The following is a 22976-nucleotide window of genomic DNA, read 5'->3' on the forward strand; positions in this document are numbered from 1 at the left end:
TAACTTCATCAGGAATAACTGCAAAAAGCGTAATACACGAGTTATCTCCCATATTTTCTTCTGCATATGATGTTGGCTATTTTCACCAACCATCGTACGTGTGCGACTAGCAGTTATACCAGTCAAAACGTTTACATGTGTTTGGCATCTATTTGACGCTGAAAGTTACATCATTACGGAAGATGAAGCTTTTTAAGGAAAAAATAAAATGAAATATGTGTACTTCAAACTATAATTGTTGCACTGTTAATAACAGTAATAAGAATTGCAGTTTAGCCGTAGAATTACGTTTACGTGCACAACTAGGCGTACAATGTTTTGTGAAATTGGGCACTGACCCGTACGAACCGGGTGGATCAGGTGGGGTGGGGTATAGGTGGGGGCCTTGGGTTGTTATAGAAATGTTGGGCTATCTTTTTCTTCCAAAGTTGAGGGCGAACCCCCCCCCACCCCACTAGAGTCTGTGCCCCCACCCCCCCCCCCCCCCCCCCCCCCCCCACACACACACACTAGAGATTGTCTGTTCACCTTAAACAAAGAAAAACGTAAATACTTGACCATTTGGGGCGACCCTAGGACTTCTGCATAAATCCGCTAGTTAACCCCGACCTCGCTGTGCCAAATAATTCGCGCCTGAAACTACCATCATTTTGACCTACATTTACATAAATGAGAACCTCCTCTTCCATGAAGAAAAAGCGTTAGCTATTGTACCAGGTTTTTCTTCTTCTTCACTCTCCTCTTGAGTCAGGGTGTCGAACAGATATTTAGATTTCTGGCTGTCAATCACAATTTCATTTCCACTGACAATCTTCAGTGTCACGTCAGACAAATCAGCGTTGTACACTCCCCACGCCGTCCACAGTGGCACTTCCGTCTCCACGCCATTTATGACGAAAGGGAGATAATTCTGTCCAATGTCCACAACGACCAATCGCCTTTTCTCTGGCATCAAAAGGAATCCAAGACGCAGCGTCGCTATTTCGTTCGGTTCATTAGCAATCGGAAATGACGTATGCTGACCATCCACACCATCACCCCACATGCGCAGACAGACCTCGTTATGCTGCTTGCAACGCGCCAAAGACACGCCCCACGCTTTCTTCTGTCCTTCGCATTTGTATTCCTTATCGATGACGTCACGGTCAGTTATGGAAGCCTCCAGCAGAATGTTTAGACCAATGAGTTTGGTCTTCAAAACGAAGTCTACGGTTATCTCCCAGTACTGAATTTCAGACGATAGAGGCTGCGTTGAAACTCCACCTCTGAACTTCTTAAACATGGTCTTGTTGTCCTTAATCACCTTCTTCTTGTTCGACAGCGTCCCGTCCTCACTGACTTCGTATTCCTTGTAAATGGCTTCGTCGTCTATCTTCAAGTGCGGACCTGCAAGTAAACATCATCACAGATCACTTTGTAGTTTGTGTTTTAAGAGTATGGACCGGCCTCGGTGGCACAGTGGATACGTATTGAGAAGTTTCATATACACCCAATATCCTCAAAATCAGTACAATTTAGTTGAATATATTTGAACAGATCATCGGACTACAGGCTGGTAGGTACAGGGTTCGCAGCCCGGTATTGGCTCTAACCCAAAAACCTGTCTGGCTTGAGCCCAGCCTTTCCTCCTTCCCCTCCAGGGCATAAATTCATATTATTTATAATATTATAATTATTTTATAATATTATAATTATTTTATAATATTATAATTATTTTATAATTTGGAACTGCCCGCTTAAAAATTTGCGTCTAAAACATTAAACTTCTTCTTTTTTTATTATGGTATTATATTTATTTTATTCTAAGATGTGCGCTTCTAAATTTAAATATTACTAAAGTCCCTATTCCCTTTTTTGGTGGACACAGCCACTGGCTATCTAACCACTAACCAACTAACAACTAACCCACTGTCCTGGATGGACAGACAGCCCAGATAGCTGAGGTGTGTGCCCAGGACAGCGTGATTGAACCTTAATAGGATATAAGAACGAAAATAATTTGTAATAAATAAGATTATGGTGTTAACCCTTTAATGCCCGTGACAAAACTAACATGATCTCAGAATACTTCTTGGTTCAAGAGTAAAAATACACGTAGTATCATTCATAAACGCTTTTGAGGTTATTGGAAATATTTACAAATATTTGTTTTTAAAACGTACTCATATAAGTTCACCAGACTGTACTCAGATGAGTACAAAAGTAATTATTACACGAGATTTATTAAATATTTATTGCAATCAGAGATAAACACCAGTTCATTTAACACCACATTATGTAACGGTTCTAGAAATGCAGAGAACAGATTTCAAGTCAGCCATGTTGCCGTAAGTTCCTATTTGGACTCAAAATAATACACATCTAAATTCTTGGCTCTGTTCAAATATAGTTAAGTCACTTACATTTGGTTGTTATATCAGAGTGCCCACTGAATGTCAAGACGGCGTCAAGACACAAATCTGAAAAGTAATTTAATAATTTAAAAGTTAAACATCTCAACATACTGGTTCATCAACGTCTGGTATATGTCTAGTATAGGTATAGTAATTATGACCCCTAGTTTAGAAGGAGAAGCCCACAGTTGCACATAGGCTATGCATAATACATATTAACAGCAGTGAGTATTTACAATGTCAATATGTTGTTGTTGTTTACAAAGAAGTATTTCACAGACTGAGATCCAAAAGATGACATTTTATTCATCCATTGATGTCTCACAGACCGGATAGCATACACCACAGTATATATATATATATATCAGCTGTGGAGCACTGGTTAAAATAGAACAACGAAATAATCACACACACACACACACACACACACACACACACACACACACACACACACACACACACACACACACACACACACTAAAATAAAAAATAATAACATTCCATTCCATGTCCTTTGAATCAGTAATACTATATATATATATATATATATATATATATATATATATATATACAGAGAGAGAGAGAGAGAGAGAAACAGAGAGAGAGAGAGAGAGAGAGAGAGAGAGAGAGAGAGAGAGAGAGAGAGAGAGAGAGAGAGAGAGAGAGAGAGAGAGAGAAAGAGAGAGAGAGAGGGGTTGGAGAGAGAAAGAGAGAGAGAAAAAGAGGAAACCTTCTATCGACAAAAAGACTACACCTATTAAAAAAGGCAGCAAGAAATCGTGTATATGCACTTTTCAGTAGGTAGGACAGCACATACCTTGGGGACTGGTTAGGAACAAATCCCCAGCCCAAAGAAAACCCCCAGAACAATCAACTGATCATTAAGTACTACGAAGGCAACTAATCCAACGACTGATCGCACCACAGTCGAACACTCTAACTCTGAGCTACACACCATCCCAAGGTTTATTAAGTGACCTGTTTGACTGTAAACACCTTCTTGTTATTATTAGAATATATAAATATAGTTACCTTCCTCTAATGATGTGAACTCCATTTGACCAGAAACTCGTTTCCCCTGGAACGTCAGCTCCAGTTTATGTACTCCCACGACCTCTGGACAGTAGACCAATCTGTAGATGCTCGACAAATCGTTCACATCCTCAGCGTCTACTACAGCTACTGAGCCGTTGGGATCATGCACTTTTCCCTTCAGTTCTCCGTGTTTAGCGGGAATCAGATCCTGATCGAAAACCTGCACTTTGGCGATCTCCGACGATGATCCGTTGACGGCGTTCAGCATCACCGTGGCCACAACATGCTCGTCTTTGGCCATTTCTGGTGACGTTTCTAGATCATTGGCTGATGCTTTTGTGGAACTGATATAATTTTTCTCCTCCACTGCTGGTTTCACATTTTCATCATGCTTCGAAACGTCTTCTTCATTATTAGATTGTTCTTGTGATTTAATTTTTGCTTTTTTATCATCTAGCTCTGGTGATTCTTTCGAAAATTCTTTTTGACTATCAGGTTGTTTTGATGATACCTGTGACTCTGTTTCTGACTTTACACCAGGTTGCTCTGATGTAACTTGCGAGTCTGTTTGTGAATGTATGTCATTAGTCTGTTCTCTTTCTGAGTCTACATCAGCCTCCTTTAGTGGTGCCCGCGATTTTCTTTGAATGTCTTTGTCATCTTGCACTGGTGATTCTTTCGAGACGTCTTCCTGAATATCAGGTTGTTTTGAGGACACTTGCAACTCTGTTTCTGACTTTATACCAGGATGCATGTTTGTTTGGGAATGTATATTATTAGCTTGCTCTGATGATTCTTGCGACGTAATTTGTGAGTCTATATTAACTTGCTCTGGTGAAGCCTGCGATTTTGTTTGTGCGTTCTTGTCTTCTTGCTCTGGCGATTCTTGCGACTTTATTTGTGTGTCTACATCAGCTTGCTCTGATAATACACTACGATCTCTTTGTGAATACAGTGGAGCATCCTTACTCCCTGTTAATATCTTGTATTTATTTTTCTCTTTGTCGTGTATGTCGTCTGCTTCTATACGTTCTTCAGAAGGTGCTTCTCTGTCTGTAAACATCATGTCATTATCATTGTACAGCGACTTCTCCATTTGTTTATCACCAGAAGAATCTAGTACAGAATCCATCTTATTAGTGTTCACCTTTTCATCTTTTTTCATTTCATCCACATAAATTTGACGTATGCTGGTTGCGTGTAGTCCCAGGTCTCTGTTAAACAGAGAGTCGACGTCACTGTAGACATTACACGGCAACCTGCCAGACTCTTGTGGACGATTGTTAACATTGACGTGAGGATAGATGTGAGTATGTTGCGTTTGATTTATGTCACTGTCGTCTATTTCAGGGTCAAATGAATCTGCGTTGATTCCAGTTGATGCTTCGTAGTCTGGTGTTTGATTCAATTGTGCATCACCTTTTTCTACTTCTATGTATGTTTTATCATAATTTACCACACCTGCCGAATATAGAGCTGGCGTTTCATATGATATTACGTTGACATTTTTTGCCTCAACAAACACAGGTTTGTTATCGTCTGTTTTTGAAGTATTGCGAGCCTTGGACTTGGTGGTTTCCTCTTTACTAGGGTTCCATGCAGCTGCATCGTGAGTATAATAGTTCACATCTTCATTTTCGCTAATGAACTGGCCTGTATTTGAAATATGGTCAAATGACGAATTACTCGGATATTCTCTATCATTCGCTTTATACTGATCTGCCTTTCCTGGATCTTGGCTGTCATACATGGTATAGTTACAAGTTTCTTCCATCCAATGACCGCTATCCGAAGTGTGAGAGAATGGAAAAAATTTCAGATTTGATTCATTGTTAGATTTCCATTTATCTTTTGTTTCTGTAGCCTGAATGTGATACTTCGAGTCATTATTAGTTTCATCTTGGCCTGTCTCTGTAATGTGGGTAAACGAGACGTTACCCAGATTTTCATCGCCATTAAGACTATCAGTATCGATTGTGCTTTCGGTAGTTTTAGTTTGGGAACCGAGCTGTTTGTTCTCAATAGTTTCAAAATTGGAGTCAGGGTGTTTGTTCTCAAATATATCATATGGGGAATCAAGACGGTTGCTGTCAGTGGTTTCAAATTTAGAGTCACAATGTTTGTTCTCGGTGGTTTCAAATTTAGAGTCAGGATGTTTGTTCTCAAAGATATCAAACCTGGAGTAAAGATTATTGTTCTCAATGGTTTCAAACTGTGAGTCAGGGTGTTTGTTCTCAAATATATCAAATGGGGAGTCAACACAGTTGTTCTCAGTGGTTCCAAATTGAGAATCAGGGTGTTTGTTCTCAGTGATTTCAAATTGAGAGTCAGGATGTTTGTTCTCGATGGTTTCAAACTGAGAGCCAAGGTGTTTGTTGTTATTAGTTTCAAATATGGAGTCAGAATGTTTGCTCTCAGGTGTTTCAACTTGGATATCAATAGGTTTGCTCTCAGGAATTTCATTTTTATTGTCCACTGAAGTTTCAAAGTCACTGTCCTTCCCTTTGAAATACATTTTCTTTATATCAGATCTTAGTCTCTCAAGAGTGTTATAAAAATTATCCTTACTGTATTTACTTTCCCACCCGACGTCCTCTTGCACCTGGTTGTTAGAAGTATTTTCATGTTCTGGAATCCCATTTGAAGCATCAGGACGCCGACCATCAGCTAGAAGCAATTCATTCTGTAACGAATCTTGCTTATATTCCAAAGGGCACATCAGCGCCTTCATTTTCTCCTCGTCCTCAAGAAAAGTGTCTTGGCTATCCTCGTCGTCTTTGCCCATCGACGAACTGTAACCCAGCGATGTATATTCCTCATCTTTGCTGAATGTCTCCTCGTTACGTTTTGAGTTTTCACTCTCAGTTTGTGAAACAGCAGATTGTTTCACGACCAGCTGCCCAAGGAATGCGTCTCCATTGCCGTCAAGGAGCAGATCATCACTGCACAACGACCCTGGCGGTGATCCTGGTACCAACATGCATCTGCTCCTAAGAGGCAAAATTCGTCGGGAAGTAGTGTCATCCTTTTTGTCCATTTTCCTAGCTTTTTTGTCAGAACTCCTGACAGATCCACCAGACTTTGACTTAAAAATCCATTCTTTATTATCGTTTTTCTGTGTCCCTGTAAGATAGTTTGAAATCTGCATTCGTTGCAGTTGATTTCGAAATGCGTCAGATGTTTCTTTAGTTCTTGATTTGGAAGTATCCTTCTTGTCAGCCACTTTTGGTGTTCTGGCTGTAGATGCACCACCTTTGTTACTAGACTTTGATGATTTCCCAATACGGTGAGGAGGTCTCAGACAGTCTGGGGTTGGTAAAAGCCTTTCTGGTTGCATCTTGTCTTTGTTTGGTTTTTCCGGGGTTGGTAAAAGCCTTTCTGGTTGCACCCTGTCTTTGTTTGGTTTTGATCTGGCTTGTTCAGTCTGGGTTGTTGCGTTACCTTTGGGTTTAATGTTTCGTTTCCTTGAACTCTTCAGTGTTATAGCCACGTGTTTTTTTGCGGGAAGTTCGACTTTTATATCACATAGTTGTAATTGTCTTGAAACCGTTGAAGAGTTTTCCTTGGATTTTTTTGGGTGCAGTCGTGTTTTGGTTTGAGGTGTATGTAGTGGTTTTCGGTTCAGTGCGAGGTTCTCTGTAGGTTTTGTCAGGGGCAGTTGTATTTTTCTTTGATCTCGATGCAGTGTCTTTGAAACCAATGAAGAGTTTTCCTTGAGTGCCTTCGCGCTTGGTCGTGTTTTTGTTTGCAATGGATACAAGTTTCGATTCTTTGAAACATTTTCTTTAGAAGAAATTTGTGCTTTTGTCTGATCTCGGTGCATTAAGTTTGAATCCAGTGAAACATTTCCCTTAGATGTTCTGGGAGGCAATCGTGTTTTTGTCTGAACTGGATTTCGATTCAATGAAATGTTTTTGTTAGGTATTTTAGAAGATAAGCGTGTTTTTGTTTTATCTCTGTAAGGTGGGTTTGGACTTACCGAGGACTTTACCGTAACCCTGCTTTCATTGGCACCACTGTTGGGGTATTTCTGTAACCTCACAGTTGGATATGTCTTCACGTTGGTATCTCTCTTGGAACTCTTTACTTTCGGTGAGTATGTCTGCAGTCTTAGAGGCTGATACATTTGTTTATTAGTATTCATACTGAACTTCATTGGTTTGGTGTATATCACTGGTGGTGGACGAATCAAACCACGGCGTTTCGTTGTTGGTTTGCTTGCCAACTCTCCAAAATACTTCATCCTGGACTGCAGCCTTTCACTTCTTTGTTCTAGAATGTAATAATTTCTAGCTGACATGGTGTGTGTTGTTACTGGGTTGTCCATAGTCTTCAGAAGACTTCCCAACCTTTTCTGAACCCTCGGCACCAGAGATAGGAAGTCATGCTTGGATGTGGTAAACAGACCTTGGGCATAGTCTCTCGCTTCTTTTAGCTTCGCCTGCATTTCAGCATCCGAGGAAAATTCATCATTTGTCGTGTGTTGTTTCAACTCCCCATACTTCTCCTGTATTTGTTCTTCAAATCTTTCAAAGGTTTCTGTGATGTGCCGTTTCAAAGGTTCTTTCCGATGCTGGCAGCGCAGACTGGAACACAACACCGATATTTGTTTTGCAAGACGTTCACTAAGCATTTGCAGTTTCGTTACCTCGTGACTAAAAGCCGAGTCTGTTTCTAAATAGTTTTCATCTGGTTCGTATTTATTGTTCTCTGTTTTACAGACAACACATTTCAGTTCATATTGTTGGTCGGACTGACGACAGTGCGTCACAGGATAACCCGGATGTCGGGAACAGCTAGAATGGATGTTCCAATCTCTGACGGGTTGCTCCGTTATCTCGTCCAACGTCATAATCTCGTGAGATTCTCGCGATGCCATGTGATCACTTTGACATTCACCACAGAGAAACTGTCTGCAGTTGAAGCAGTAGCAGGACGCCGCGTGATGTTCCTTGGAGCAGAAAATGTTCTCGGGATTTTTTGACACGCGCGATGCAATAAAATGATTTTGTCTCACCGAATCCACTGAAACTTTGGCAAACGTTCTTTCTTGGCAGGATGCACAGTGTTCTCGTATTGGTGTTACGCCTCCTTTACACGTGGCACATACGGGACGTAAGCAAGAGAGAAGGAACAGTCCAGACGGATCGTGTATGATGTTGTTGCACACACTGCATTTTTTGAAATCTACGTTTTCTGTGATTTTGTAAGCATGATAAAATGACTTTGATCTCTTCTTGGACAAATTTACTGTCGTGTATTTCCGCCGTGGTTTCGAGTACATCTTCGTAACACCCCAACGTCTTTGATGATTAGTTCACCAAGTGTAAAGATTAGATTCGATTTACTGATGAATGATCTACAAAGAGACCAAAACATCTATATTAATGATAATTACATACATGTCAGTAACACACACACACACACACACACACACACACACACACACGCGCGCGCGCGCGCACGCACACGCACACACTCTCTCTCTCTCTCACACGCAGACACATACACGCACACGCACATGCACACACATATTACAAAAACATGGAACATGGTCCGTGAACAATATTTTACACTTCGAGAACGAGAAAAACGAATAGCTCAATTAACCTCACCGACGGGGATCGATCCTACACCGACTGTGCATCAGACGAGCGCTTTACGGCCAGCCCCTTATTAAGTACTGCTATAACCAACAATAATGAAAATACCGATACAATGCCATGCACATGTATATATGTGTAATAAAATGAGAGTAAATCATATCGATTGTTAGTATAATACAGCCCAATTCCCTGCAATAGCCATGCATGACATTCATTCTGTAACTGAACATTAACAAACGTGAAAACTAATAATCGTGGTGAAAAACCTATATACCTTAAAATAGGCCATGGATCCATTGATATTGATAACATATAATATATTAGATATATATGAAGCCCGCTGATAACCGCACAATACATGTATGCTATTCTATCCTTAGCCTATGCAATGTATTACCTGAATAGTCCTAACATTTTATTCTAAACACAAATGTTGAAATCATTACACAAAGAGATAAAAAGAATGGGAGTAGCAGGTGTGCGTTTGTACCTGGTTTGTGTGTCCAGGGCTTGTATTTTGTCACATTAATGGTGTGTGTGTGTGGGGGGGGGGGGGGGGGGGGGGGGTTTACTTTTCCCAAAATACCATATTGAAGGAAGGAAGGAAATGGTTTATTTAATGACGCACTCAACACATTTTATTTACGGTTATATGGCGTCGGACATATGGTTAAGGACCACGCACTCAACACATTTTATTTACGGTTATATGGCGTCGGACATGTTATGGTTAAGGATCGCACATATATTGAGTGAGGAAACCCGCTGTCGCCACTTCATGGGCTACTCTTTTCGATTAGCAGCAAGGGATCTTTTATATGCACCATCCCATAGACAGGACAGCACATACCACGGCCTTTGATGTACCATTCGTGGTGCACTGGCTGGAGCGAGAAATAACCCAATGGGCCCATACCATATTGAATTAAACACCATGCAGAGTTTTCCTAATGCAGCAAGGGATCTTTTATATACACTTTCCCAAAGACAGGAAAGCACATACCACGGCATTTGTCCAGTTGTGGTGCAATGGTTGGAACAAGAAAAAGCCCAATCAGTTGAACGGATTCACTGAGGTGGTTCGATCCTGCGACGCAAGCACCTCGGGCGAGCACTCAATCGACTGAGGTAAATCGCGCCTCTATACAGACTGAGGGTTGTACCTTAAAGGCTTATTTTAACCATTCTCATTGGCAATGGTTTCATATATATATATATCAATAACCACTAATGGAGCAAAACACAGGGCTGAATTGGCAATGGTTTCATATATATATATATATATATATATCAATAACCACTAATGGAGCAAAACACAGGGCTGAATTGACAATGGTTTCATATATATATATATCAATAACCACTAATGGAGCAAAACACAGGGCTGAATTGGCAATGGTTTCATATATATATATATATATATATCAATAACCACTAATGGAGCAAAACACAGGGCTGAATTGACAATGGTTTCATATATATATATATATATATATATATATATATATATATTAATAACCACTAATGGAGCAAAACACAGGGCTGAATTGGCAATGGTTTCATATATATATATATATATATATATATATATTAATAACCACTAATGGAGCAAAACACAGGGCTGAATTGACAATGGTTTCATATATATATATATCAATAACCACTAATGGAGCAAAACACAGGGCTGAATTAACAATTGTTAAACACGTTCGTTTCAGAAAGACAGGCTTCGTAAAATAGGTTCATGGTGTGTTTAAGCTTATGCAACCAGCCTCGGTGGTGTCGTGGTTAAGCCATCGAACATAAGGCTGGTAGGTACAGAGTTCGCAGCCCGGTACCGACTCCCACCCAGAGCGAGTTTTAACTACTCAATGGGTAGGTGTAAGACCATTACTCCCTCGTCTCTCTCACTAATCACTAACAACTAACCCACTGTCCTGGACAGACAGCCCAGATAGCTGAGGTGTGTGCCCAGGATTGTATATAAGCACGAAAATAAGTTTAAGAAGAAGAAGTTTGTGCAATGTTTGTCCGTTCATAATGGAAAAAAACTACTGGTATGCAACCCTCCATATATCCATATATGCACCACTTATGTAATATTATTGAATTGCATAATATGAACTGTGTGCCTATTGGCCAAAAGGCTTAAAGCCAACAATCTGCCCTAGGCCGTAGGAAGCGGTAAGGCCAGTGACTGACCAATAGTTGACCTGATTTTTAATTTAAGAAAACAATATATATATATATATATATGTTACAGTTAATCTGTGAAACCAGTCATTACGCGTAATGCCTACACAAATCATTCATTTCACGAAGTGCCTGTAACCACCAGGCAATAGGCGAAATGACTGGAAATTCCAGGCATTTCACGAAATGACTGAAAATCATGGCCAGTCATTACGCAAAATGACTAAAGTAATATCTATAATACCACACCACTCAAGTCCTAATACAACGCTTTATTTAAACTCAAATTAAATCATTTCAGAAGTTGTACATGAAGATGAAGATGAATGTTACCAAGTAGTCAGTGTTAAATCATGAAAGTAACATATTGGTATAGAAAGGTCACTTGTTTTTGCACACAAGACTACCATAACAACGGCTGGAACATTGAATTGTGGTTTTGAGACATTTGCATCGATTGGACTCGCATCTCTAAAGACCAGCACAGTTACACCTAACATATCCCTGTCTACCACAGTTGGAGTTGTGATTAACAGCTTGGTGTAAGGCCACTGGCTTTGTACGGTTTACATCAACATCAGTAAGTAAACGCTGGGGCCACAAATCAAACTGATTGCGTGTAAACTTCCCTTTTAGAATCCCTTCTTTCACACAAATTGCCTACATATCGTTCTCATCATGGTCTATGGTTATTCTGAGAATATTTCGTGGATCACCGCGTCACCTATCCACAAGAGGGATAGGTACAGCTACGTTGTCTTCCACCTGTGCACTTGTTAGCTCTTGATCATACGCTTAGCCCGAGTCATTTGGGAGGAACTCGCACCATTTCTGTCATTTAAGATATTGTAAATGCGAGCCTTGAGTAAATCAGCCGGGACAGCATGTCATTACAGCTAATCAGGGATGAAAAGAAGCTCCTAGATAGCAAGACATCAATAATATAACAGATTCTGTGTTGTTTGTTTAAGAATAAACTAGAGAAACACTATTTACCAGAACCTTTGTTCATAATATTCAAGTGTTATTAAGCATATTCTAGATAAAATTCTTTAATCAGAAACTATAGCAAAAGTTGAATACATACGTTATTGTATTAATATCAAGTAGTATTTTAAATCGTTTAATCAATATATTTATCCTCGTTTGTTCTTAAAATGTGATTCCGTGTATTGCCTGGTGGTCACGGGCACTTCGCGAAATGACTGATTGTTTAGGCACTACGTGTAATGACTGCTTTCACAGATTGACTGTAACATATATACATACATACATACAAAAAGCATGGAGTCGTTAATCCTGCTTGAAATATCACCATTTCATTTTAACTTATACTTTCGATCTTACATCCAATTAATGTTCAAGCACACTGTCTTGGGCATACATACCTCAGCTATCTGGGCTGTCTATCCAGGATAGTGGGTCAGTTGTTAGTCATAGATAAGAGGATGTAGTGGCTTTACATCTACCCATTGAGCCCTTAAGAACTCGCTCTGGGTTGGAGCTGGTACCGGGCTGCGAACCCTGTACCAACCAGCCTGTAGTCCGATGGCTTCACCACTGCGCCACCGAGGCCGGTAAATATCACCGAACACTGTTTCACTTTGCCAGAATGGAGCAAAAAGCATCCATTTTGAAAACAATATTTGAGAGGAGGGCATTATTCAACACCCTCCACGCACGGTGGGGTCAAAATAGAGCTTACCAATAATGTTGGGCTTTCTACGCAGCCTTTCTGCCAAAAAGACCAACACATTTTGAGGATACGTAATAAAAACAAAACAGATCATAAGTGGCCCTACTGGTTGCACTATACCAATTAATTTCCGGCAGGGTCGAAGTTCGAGGTGTACCGAACTTTTGATAGAGAAGTTAACACCACAAGTCCTGTGATTGGTTATAAATGTGAGTGTGTTGGTTGTAAAAAAAATTAGTTTCATCTGGGCTAAAAATGTATGCAATTTTATTTGATGTAGTACCACCGTGTCAAGTAGCCTTGTGCTTGGAACATGTATGGGGTACCTGTAAAAAAAAGTACTAAAAGTTTGTGCGAAACTAGGGGTGTTGCAGAAACATCTGGTTATACCGAAAATGAGCCATGAAAGGTACCATTTTCTGCAGTTAATACTTTGAGGTAGGGGTTGTAGTACTGATATTTATGGGTCACAGTTTGGTTGATATATTGCATATAGTGTTTTTAAACACAAACGTTAACATGGTCGCCTATGGGATTTGAATTGGTATAGTCCAACCTATAAGGTGGTTATGGGTTTGAAACAGCAAAGTTCTCTTTACTATAATCTTTCTAAAAATTATAAAAACGTATCCATTAATTCCCATGATATTTGGGTACATAATTCTACCCTTGGTAGAAACCCTGCTATGGGCGGGTTTAATTGCTATAAAAAAACACGTTTGACGCAACGTCTTTTGTAGCTGGTGTTAATATACGTACTTACATATCGACGATCCATGCCTGAATGCGGTTCTTGATATACAGATCTACCTGGCGTCATGTGACAGTTGCAAAGAAGGCGTAGCGGAATTGATCTGCATTTCAAATTTTAGCGTAAATGAAAGTAATAATTTACCGGCAAAGAAAGCCAATATTGATAATACGTGTCGCAAACATGGCGGAGAGCTATTAAAATAATAAGCTGTAATAAGCTGTAATTTACGCTTTAACATGCCGGTTTCATTCCATTTTATTTCTCAGCAGTCTGTGAAATTTCCAAGTCAAACCATATCCGGAAGACAATCGTGAATGTACGTGACAGCACCCCAGCACACAGCTTAAAGCCCGATCCCGAATTCGCTGCATTGTAAAATGTTTCCAACTAACAAAATCGTTTAACATTACATAGTAAATATATATTTGTTTGGAATATTAGATAGCGTCTGTATATTCAGTGTATTTGTAATAATCTTGATATTTTTAAGTAGCCCAAACTAGATATGACCTTCAAATAATTTCATACGTACAGGCATTTCTTTTATTAAAAAACAAAATGAAATTTGCCACTAATATGTTATGCAGAAACATAGGCCTACATTTAATATGTAATTACAGCAGGGCCGTACCCTGATCAAAATCCGGGGGGGGGGGGGGGGGGGGGGGCACTACTTTTTATACACAAATAAAACACTATACAAATTAAACCCTGAGATGTGTATGCCATTTTCTGGAGTAAAAAAAAATTGAGATTCTCAGAGGAGCAACTGCCCCTCCTTCTGCCTCCCCCCTCCCGGAGGGTACGGCCCTGTACAATCGTTAGAATTTCTATCTTAACAACTGTAGCAAACTCGGGGTGTCCCTTTAACGACTGGCTAGACGGTTAAGTCAAATAATGTTTGTTTAAAGACACCCCAGCGTATTAGATGTCGAACATCATGAACATCAAGGTGCTATGCAATAATAAAGGTTCAAGCCAAAAATATTTATTATTGCTTACTTTGAAACATAAAATTTATATCTTCAGCTAAATGCCTACAAAACAAATTACATCCATATAATTCCATTTACTAGCAGAAATGTTATTTTAGGGGGAATGTTGAGATTGTGTCACACCCATTAATTGGTGACGTCATTGTTTTATGCGTACATTCAACACACTATATTTTTTTCCTTAATTATTTGCACACAACTGACAAAGAAACAAAGATGAAGACCATGTTATATTTAACCACAAATTATTGGGGAAACCCGGCCCACTTGTGGTCCAGTACACGACTTTTAAAAAATCTTAGCTTCTCACATACAGAATACATTTATAATACTTGTTGTTTGTAATACCTGTCGTGGAATACGTTGAAATGGGCAAAATCTCAATGAGCGTCTTTTGGGGCAAAATATTTATGGTCAGTCGATGGACTAGAGTTTTTCCCCAAAGTATATTTAAGACTATGGTGTGTGCTGTCCTGTCTATGGGAATCAATTTCAGCAAATTTAACGTGTTTCTGGTCATATTAGTTTTTGTAGTACCTCTAAAGGCATTTTAAGAAGAAACAAAAAAGAAAAAGAAGAAAAAAGGACATTCCTCGGAAACTAGTAGAGCCAGCGACTTTAAATGTATTCTACCTCCCCCCCCCCCCCCCCCCCCCCCCCCCCCCCCCATAACACAATGTGTTGCCGTAACCTTGGTCCCTAGCTAGGCTATATTACTAGTCACAAGTGTGTGGCTGCCTGAAAAAAACGGTTCAATACCAGCATCAATGCAAGTGGGAAAGCTGTCGCAGGTTGTATTGTTCTGCATGGACTGGCAATTCAATACACTGGTCTTTATTAAACGTTTACTAATTTTATTTCCAGTAAAATCATGTGGTGTGTTCTGTACGACTGAGTCACACGTGTAACATTAGCGTTTCCTGACATGTGCTAGCGTATTGAGATAGGAACTGTCAAACAGGTATGATTTACAAGTCATCGCGCTCTCTTTCACTCCCTCGCTGTCTCTCTCCGTCTGTCTGTCTGTCTCTCTCTCTGTATGAGTGTTTGTGTATATTATGTACATATATGATTGTATCTGTATTTTTCTCGATATTTGTTTCCCTTTCCGTCTCTCCTCCCTCTCTTTCCCTGTTTTGTTGTTGTTGTTTGTTTTTTTTTGGGGGGGGGGGGGGGGTGTTTGTGGGTGTCTCTTGTGCGTTAGTGTCATCTGCCCGTCTGTAACAGGCGTAGATCCAGATGACGATGACGATCCAAAGTGCGCACACTCGGAATTTTAAAGTTTCACGGAATATATATTTTTTTTTTAGATGGAGGCATGCAATATTTGGTCCGCTGGGTCTTTCTGGGCAAGACTGTTATAATATATAATGCATCTTAGTGTACTTTTAAATACTGTAGGTTCTCTATTAAAACGTAGCATATCCTCCTGGTAGGTGCTTTAAAATTTTGCGCCCCTCCCCGAATTGGAAGTGGACAGTATTGTTACATCGTCTCTTGGGGTGGGTGGGTGGGTGGTGGTGGTGGTGGTGGTGGTGGTGGTGGTGGTGGGAGAGAGAGAGAGAGAGAGAGAGAGAGAGAGAGAGAGAGAGAGAGAGAGAGAGAGAGAGAGAGAGAGAGAGAGAGAGAGAGAGAGAGAGAGAGAGAGAGAGAGAGGCTTCAACTCTGTCCTTTCATATACATTTGTCCTTTTGATTATAAATGAATAAATGAATGAATGTTTAACGACACCCCAGCACGAAGATCTATTGGATGTCAATGATAAATATACATGTATAAATGAATTGATGATCAACATCCGCATAAAAGAAATTATAAAATGAAGTTTGTTTTGTTTAACAACACCACTAGAGCAAACTGATTTATTAATAAATTTAATTTATTATTGGATGTCAAACATTTGGTAATTTTGACATATAGTCTCAGATAGGAAACACACTACATTTCTTTTCCATTAGTAGCAAGAGAGCCTTTGATATACCAGTCGTAGTGCACTGTCTGAAACGACACATAGCCCAATGGGCCCACCGACGGGAATCGATCCCACACCGACAGCACATCAGTCGAGCGCTTTACTACTGGGCTACGACCCGGTCCCTGTAATGAGCTAAAAGTGTGTTATGTTTAACGACACCACTGAAACACATTGTTTAATTAATCCGCCCCCTAAATTTTGTGACAGTCATAATTTTATTATATATTTTCTTTTTTTTTACGATCCCCTCCAAACCTCCACTAAAGTTCCATTGTCATTCTGCCTGTTATAGGGGCCCCCCACTAAATGGATTTTCTGGATCCGCCACTGGAAAGACATAATATGTAATCATCTATACATGTATTTTCTTTTTTCTACTTCAGATCAGGAATCTTCTAGACAGCGACATGGATACAGATAAGCGACAGCACCTGTGCCATAAATGCAACCATGATTACAACGTGTTCGACAGGAAACCCAAACTTCTACGATGTCTGCACAGCATCTGCGAGCATTGCTACTATGCCAACAAACACCAGAAGGACCAGCAGTGCTGTCCACGGTGCAAGGACGTGAGTGGCGGTGATGTGGACTCGCAGATAGATTGCGTCACTATCAACGAGATGGTCATCCAGACACTGAATGAAGCATTCGACGTGACCGACCTCTACTCGAAACAGACACCTAGCCTCCACGCTGGTGGTAGCGAGACACTAGATGGAACTACCGATGATACAAAAGGTAATGGGCCAGCTGTAAATGGTGACACTGGTGGGTCTGGTTATGGAATAACCAAAGAAAAGAGATCCTACACAGAGCAGGATAGGTTGGACGACCCCGTTGTCCAGGATGCTGGAGAGAATCACGAGGACAATGATAAAACGTACAACGGTTTCGATTGGTTTGATAAACTATTCCATCACAAATCGAACGCTGTTTATACAGATTCTGGCGAATTTCCCAAAGATCAACAGTCGAGAGAAGAGTCTACATACAAGGACTGGTCCGGCGAAGCGCATAGCAAGGACAGTTTATCCTTGACAGCAGCTTCGCAAGCAAACTCTGAACAAGAACAGATTCCCAATAGTAACTGCGCCACTGAGGCGCATTACAGTGACACCTCACCCGCAGTGCCGCAAACAGAAGCCGGAGATTATAGGGCAACTGGTGCAGGTGTAGATGAAGCTAAGGACTTGAAGGACAAAGTCAAACTTATCGTCTGCTCTACCAGCCGTCATAATGACCAGGCCGTCTGCTACTGTCCAGACTGTCACATATTTCTGTGTGCACAATGCCAGACGAAACACGCTGACGATTTGTTGTCGAAATACCATCGGTGCCATGGTATTGACGTGCTGCGAGCTCTTCCGTTATCCGAAATGGAGAGCAGTGCCCACTGCATCGTCCACCCGGAGTACCCTCTCAACTACTTCTGCCAGCATCACACCTGCAAAAAGCTGGCCTGTATCAAATGTGCCACCAATCTACACAACAAGCATGGGAAGAGTGGCATAGAAGACGCAATTGCCTTGGAGAAGACCAACCTCAAGGAACGGCTGCAAGAGATCGACAGAAAACTGTCTCTAAAGAATAAGGAAGCGAACACTCCAACGTCTGAACCGTACGGCGAAACCAGCCAAGACAAAATATTCCAGACATTGTTGGAGGTCACGGAAAGGAGAAAACAGGAGCTTCTTAATGAGGTAGATATGTATTACAGGAACCATGACGTCATTGCAGCACATCTGATCGACCTGCAGTACACCAAATACTACTGCGATATGGCTCTGGCATACACGACAAAATCTGAACTATTGGAGGTGTGTCATACGATACATACACGAGCAGAGGAACTTCTGAAGATACAAATACCACTTGATAAAAATCCAAGAGAATCTTTAGTGTTCGTCAACGAAGACCGAATGTATATACTTCAGGAGATTGAAGGTTTAATATCGGGTTTGAGCATTGGCAAAAGACGTAAACGCAAGGCCGTAAAAGGAAAAACAAAATCGGAAGAAAGTGTCTGTTGAAATAGCCAGCTCTCTAAGTCTAGAGATTTCAGGACTATGACTGAACTAATATATATATATATTACAGGATTATGACTTAACAAGAACATGCAAAAATGTTATTTGGGACGGAAACTAGCCCAATGGTGCTACGTCTTAATCCACCTCAAGCAAACACTCTTTAAATAATAAGCTCCACAACAAGCTTGAGAGCTGTAGTCCTTCCCACAGAGAACGCCTTTTTAAATACTTTGGAATTTACTACAAGTTATTTATTTCTGAGCCGGTTGTTTTCTAAATTGCACACAAAAAATAGTATATTTTTTGTTATTTCCAAAGCACTTTTACTTTTCTTTGTACAAACTGAAGTTATTTACAATAAAACCAATTGTAGGAGGATGAGACAGACTATAGGGCGTTGTGAGCGAAATTAGAATGCATTACCACTATGAGCAGTTTACTTAACTGTTAAAACGCTTAAATATTACAAATATACAAGACATTGCATTTCAGTTGATGATTTATTGTAATTCTTTAAATATAAATATACCACACTTTGTATTTAACTTGACAAGACCAGCTTTATTCAGTGTTAAGATAACTGACCCAAAAGACACAAGAAAAAGTAAACAGCTTTGTTGCACGTGTGGTAAATCATAGAACATCACCACTAGGCATTGTTGTTAGAAACCCATGATACAGAAACGTTGATACATTATATAGCAGTAGATCATTTGTAGGTGACATCAGCTTGACAAAAATAGCCGACTTTGGCACACGTGAATGTTTATCAATAAAAGAAAGAAGAAGCAATTGTCTCAAATTGGAATACTTTTTACACGCAAGTATACAGTTGCAGTATATGTACTCTAGAGGTATCGTAAAACAAAACAGAATTTAACGTGTAGAGATGCCGCTAAACAAAAGAAACTTTAACTTTATATACCGGAGTCTTCAGTAAAAAGTTTGTTATTTTATTCCACAGAAGGTGCACCATCTTTGCTCATACATTTTTGTATTATGTATAGTTAAATTGACCAGTATTTACTGCTACTCCAAAATTATCGCACCTAAACATCAATACGTAGAGAAAATATCGTTCAATGTTTAGTAAAGATTTATACTGCCTGTAATATTAACATGAAGCAAGAGCTATTTACACCAGCTGACCACTCTTGTGTAAAATGTCATAAAACATAAATAAAACTGTTAGTAATACATGTACCTACTTCCTGGCTTAGCCATACAAAACCAAAATTAAAACTGATTTTTCGTAACCAATTTAATGTACCCAGCATCATGGTACAAGTAACTTTGATTAGGTAGTCATTATCTGTTCCACACTCGACCACTGGCCATGCCAGAGATTGGGTGTGGGAGAGATGTACCTGAACCTTAATTGGATAGAGGCACGTTAATAGAGTTTACGATTACGAGTAAAGTCACAAAAGTATGGTAATTGGATAAGATTACGAGTAAAGTCACAAAAGTATGGTAATTGGATACGATTACGAGTGAAGTCACAAAAGTATGGTAATTGGATACGATTACGATTGAAGTCACAAAAGTATGGTAATTGGATAAGATTACGAGTAAAGTCACAAAAGTATGGTAATTGGATAAGATTACGAGTAAAGTCACAAAAGTATGGTAATTGGATAAGATTACGAGTAAAGTCACAAAAGTATGGTAATTGGATAAGATTACGAGTGAAGTCACAAAAGTATGGTAATTGGATACGATTACGCTGATTATTTGTATAACATTCTGAGAATAATGTCCCCTACCAGTCTGCACATTTCATTTCATTTCAACTTATTCCATGCTTATATCCAATTAAGGTTCAAGCACGCTGTCCTGGGCACACACCTCAGCTATCTGGGATGTCTGTCCAGGACAGTGGGTTAGTTGTTAGTAGTTAGTGAGAGAGAAGAGGGTGTAGTGGTCTTACACCTACCCATCTCGAGTTGTTAAAACTCTCTCTAGGTGGGAGTCGGTACCGGGCTGCGAACTCTGTACCTACCAGTCTTATATCCGATGGCTTAACCACGACACCACTGAGGCCGGTTAGGTCTACACAAATATTCAAGGGTCTTAACTTTGTCAAAAATAGATAAATTCCATATCTGAGTTATGGCCCTTGAACAAATTCCATATCGTTAAAAACATCTGGGTTCATATCAAAGTGTTACGTCCCACTAGAACATAAAATGGGATGTAACACCTCGACGTCATACGACTGGCACATTACGACCTTGGTTCAATGGTATACATTAAAATCAATTATAGGTAATAAATAAAATAAGCTCGTCACAACTGAAAATTATATCACTCGGGACATAAACATGATATCTCTATAAATCTATAATTATGTAATTCAAAATGACCTCTATTAAACAGTCATAATCAGGCAACTAAAACGTATAAGTGACTTCACCCTTCCCAGAATGGGTAGATGTCTAATAAAACTAGGCGAAGTGAACATTTATCGGTACATTTCATAACGTTCCATATTCATTCAGAAAGGTTCAGAATTATATACTTAGTCCAAATCGTAACACTTTAACAAATACTAAGCAAAACAGTTGAATATTTTTATTAAAAATGTGATAGTATTAATTAACTGATAATCAATTTGTTGTTATGTTAAAATGAAAATAATGATTAGTTTCTATTATTTCATTATGAAAATAAATTGAGCACCTGCTAGAACGAGAAATAGCCCAATGGGGCCACCAACGGGAATTGATCCTAAACTGACCGTGCATCATGCGAGTGCTTTACCACTGGGCTACGTCCTGCCCCTGAGGAGAATGAAGTCCCGTTCTTGACTTTCTTGACATGTGACAACCTCCTGGTGACCTGAATGCCCGTTCTCGACTTATTTCGATGCCTGCTGTACACAACCATAGGCCTTGTCCAACAACTGAAGGGATGGGGTTAGTATATTAACTATGTGTTCAACTATCGGTTAAGCAAGGCTCTGAAAACTGCAATCATTTTATTCTTGTGTAACCTATTTATCATTTGTGCATTAAAATTAAGGACGCCATTTACATGTACATAACTGGTTACGCAAAAGGAAAATGGGTTACCCGATTTTATTTCTGCACAACCAATAAATGGGTTATGCAAATGTTGAATTCTCAGAGACCTTTGGACAAAACATAATCTTCAGAGATGGGTAAAGGGGAGGGGCGGGCAGTGCCCCTCTGATCCCAATTCTGTGCTTCTGATGTCTATAACATTACTCGGAGTCTCCTAACACAGTCATCTTCATTCAGAGCTTTCCACGATATCTTGGTTTATTATAATCTTTTGGTTTATTTGACTGTTTAAGAGTCGTGTGTGAAAGCAGCATGTGATCACGGTCCTCTCACTTTGTGCCACCATGCCATCACAGTTTCACGTCTGCCCCAGATGAGGTCTTTGCCATATTTCATGTACCAGCTGAAAGACACAGAGAATAACTATGATTATACAATGTTTAACAGGATTGGATTGGGTAACATATTAACGTGCCTATATCCAATTAAGGTTCAAGCACGTCTCTCCCGGGCACAATCTCTGACTTAGCCAGTGACTAGGTCCGGAACAGAAGTGGGTGTGGTGTGTGAACTGGAAATGGACAGAATTTTGGAATCACAATTAGTGAAAACGATACATATATATATATTTTTTAATTAAAAAGTCAACTAGGCAAAAATAAAAAGGAATATTTATATAATTTGGAGCATTCTTTAACAGGGAATAAGCCCAAGGGGGCAAGACAACTCATTATGAACTGAGCATGGGGTAGGCTTATTCCCAGACAAGGGGCCAGTTTTGTTAAAAAAAATAAAAATAATAATAAAGAAAATAGTAATTAAATGAACCAGGAGAAAAATAATAATTCAGTAATACATCTATTAATTATAGTGTTCCATGTGTTATTAATAAATAATAAGAATTAAAAAAAAGAAAGAATTATTACTGTAAACTGATAGCGAGTATGTTCTGTATTGTGATTTGTTAATTACATTCTTTTTCTGGGATCAAATGAAAATAACACACAGAAAGCTAATGACATCATTAGAAAGTGACCTCATTAGCAACTGGAACAGGCGAAGTTGACGATTCAAGGGTCTACAGTTAGATTGTAGCCAGGTATTTTTTTCAAGAAATAACAAATAATTATACAGTTAGTACCGTAGAAAAACTATTCAGTTTACAATGGACATAACCATATTTAGTTTTTAGATTTGCGGGTGTTATTGTCCATTTGATGCCCGCAAATGTATCATCAAATAGACAATAACACCCGCAAATCTAAAAAAT

The 22976-nt window shown here is 39.5% G+C and overlaps 3 protein-coding genes across 6 annotated transcripts in view; 1 reads left to right on the forward strand and 2 right to left on the reverse strand.

Annotated features, from left to right (window-relative positions):
* Positions 1 to 472: 472 nt before the first annotated feature.
* LOC121369569 lies at positions 473 to 9285 on the reverse strand. 2 transcript variants are annotated; one of them, XM_041494638.1, is made up of 4 exons: positions 9044 to 9285; positions 3426 to 8787; positions 2403 to 2459; positions 473 to 1386 (listed from the first exon to the last, which is right to left on the reverse strand). In XM_041494638.1, exons 2-4 carry the CDS (start codon positions 8710 to 8712, stop codon positions 662 to 664), a joined length of 6069 nt encoding a protein of 2022 aa, XP_041350572.1. In that variant the 5' UTR covers positions 8713 to 8787; positions 9044 to 9285; the 3' UTR covers positions 473 to 661. The 2 variants fall into 2 exon arrangements, with proteins under 2 accessions (XP_041350572.1, XP_041350571.1); XM_041494637.1 differs by lacking the exon at positions 9044 to 9285 and having other exon boundaries at positions 3426 to 8812.
* A 6128-nt stretch (positions 9286 to 15413) lies between these two features.
* LOC121369595 lies at positions 15414 to 19472 on the forward strand. 2 transcript variants are annotated; one of them, XM_041494640.1, is made up of 2 exons: positions 15414 to 15633; positions 17031 to 19472. In XM_041494640.1, the coding sequence occupies exon 2, from the start codon at positions 17055 to 17057 to the stop codon at positions 18678 to 18680; it is 1626 nt and encodes a 541-aa protein (XP_041350574.1). In that variant the 5' UTR covers positions 15414 to 15633; positions 17031 to 17054; the 3' UTR covers positions 18681 to 19472. The 2 variants fall into 2 exon arrangements, with proteins under 2 accessions (XP_041350574.1, XP_041350573.1); XM_041494639.1 differs by lacking the exon at positions 15414 to 15633 and adding an exon at positions 16279 to 16445.
* A 1767-nt stretch (positions 19473 to 21239) lies between these two features.
* LOC121369620 (presenilins-associated rhomboid-like protein, mitochondrial) overlaps positions 21240 to 22976 on the reverse strand; it is a 16685-nt gene continuing 14948 nt past the window's right edge. For both annotated transcript variants that reach the window (XM_041494655.1, XM_041494647.1), the window contains one exon: positions 21240 to 22109. In XM_041494655.1, coding sequence (XP_041350589.1) covers positions 22025 to 22109 — 85 coding nt within the window. In that variant the 3' untranslated portion in view covers positions 21240 to 22024. The remainder of the gene's footprint in view (positions 22110 to 22976) is intronic.

This window comes from Gigantopelta aegis, chromosome 1, assembly GCF_016097555.1.
Source record: "Gigantopelta aegis isolate Gae_Host chromosome 1, Gae_host_genome, whole genome shotgun sequence".
Lineage (NCBI taxonomy): Eukaryota > Metazoa > Mollusca > Gastropoda > Neomphalida > Peltospiridae > Gigantopelta > Gigantopelta aegis.

Bases quoted from the DNA above. Each gene is read 5' to 3' on its own strand.
- LOC121369569 (XM_041494638.1), bottom strand. From the start codon at position 8,712: ATGTACTCGAAACCACGGCGGAAATACACGACAGTAAATTTGTCCAAG. The intron at 2,460-3,425 runs GTAACTATATTT...ATTACTTTTCAG, and splicing joins GTTCACATCATTAGAGGAAG to ATTTGTGTCTTGACGCCGTC. The intron at 1,387-2,402 runs GTAAGTGACTTA...GTTTACTTGCAG, and splicing joins CTCTGATATAACAACCAAAT to GTCCGCACTTGAAGATAGAC.
- LOC121369595 (XM_041494639.1), top strand. From the start codon at position 16,425: ATGTCAATGATAAATATACAT. The intron at 16,446-17,030 runs GTATAAATGAAT...TTTCTACTTCAG, and splicing joins TGTCAATGATAAATATACAT to ATCAGGAATCTTCTAGACAG.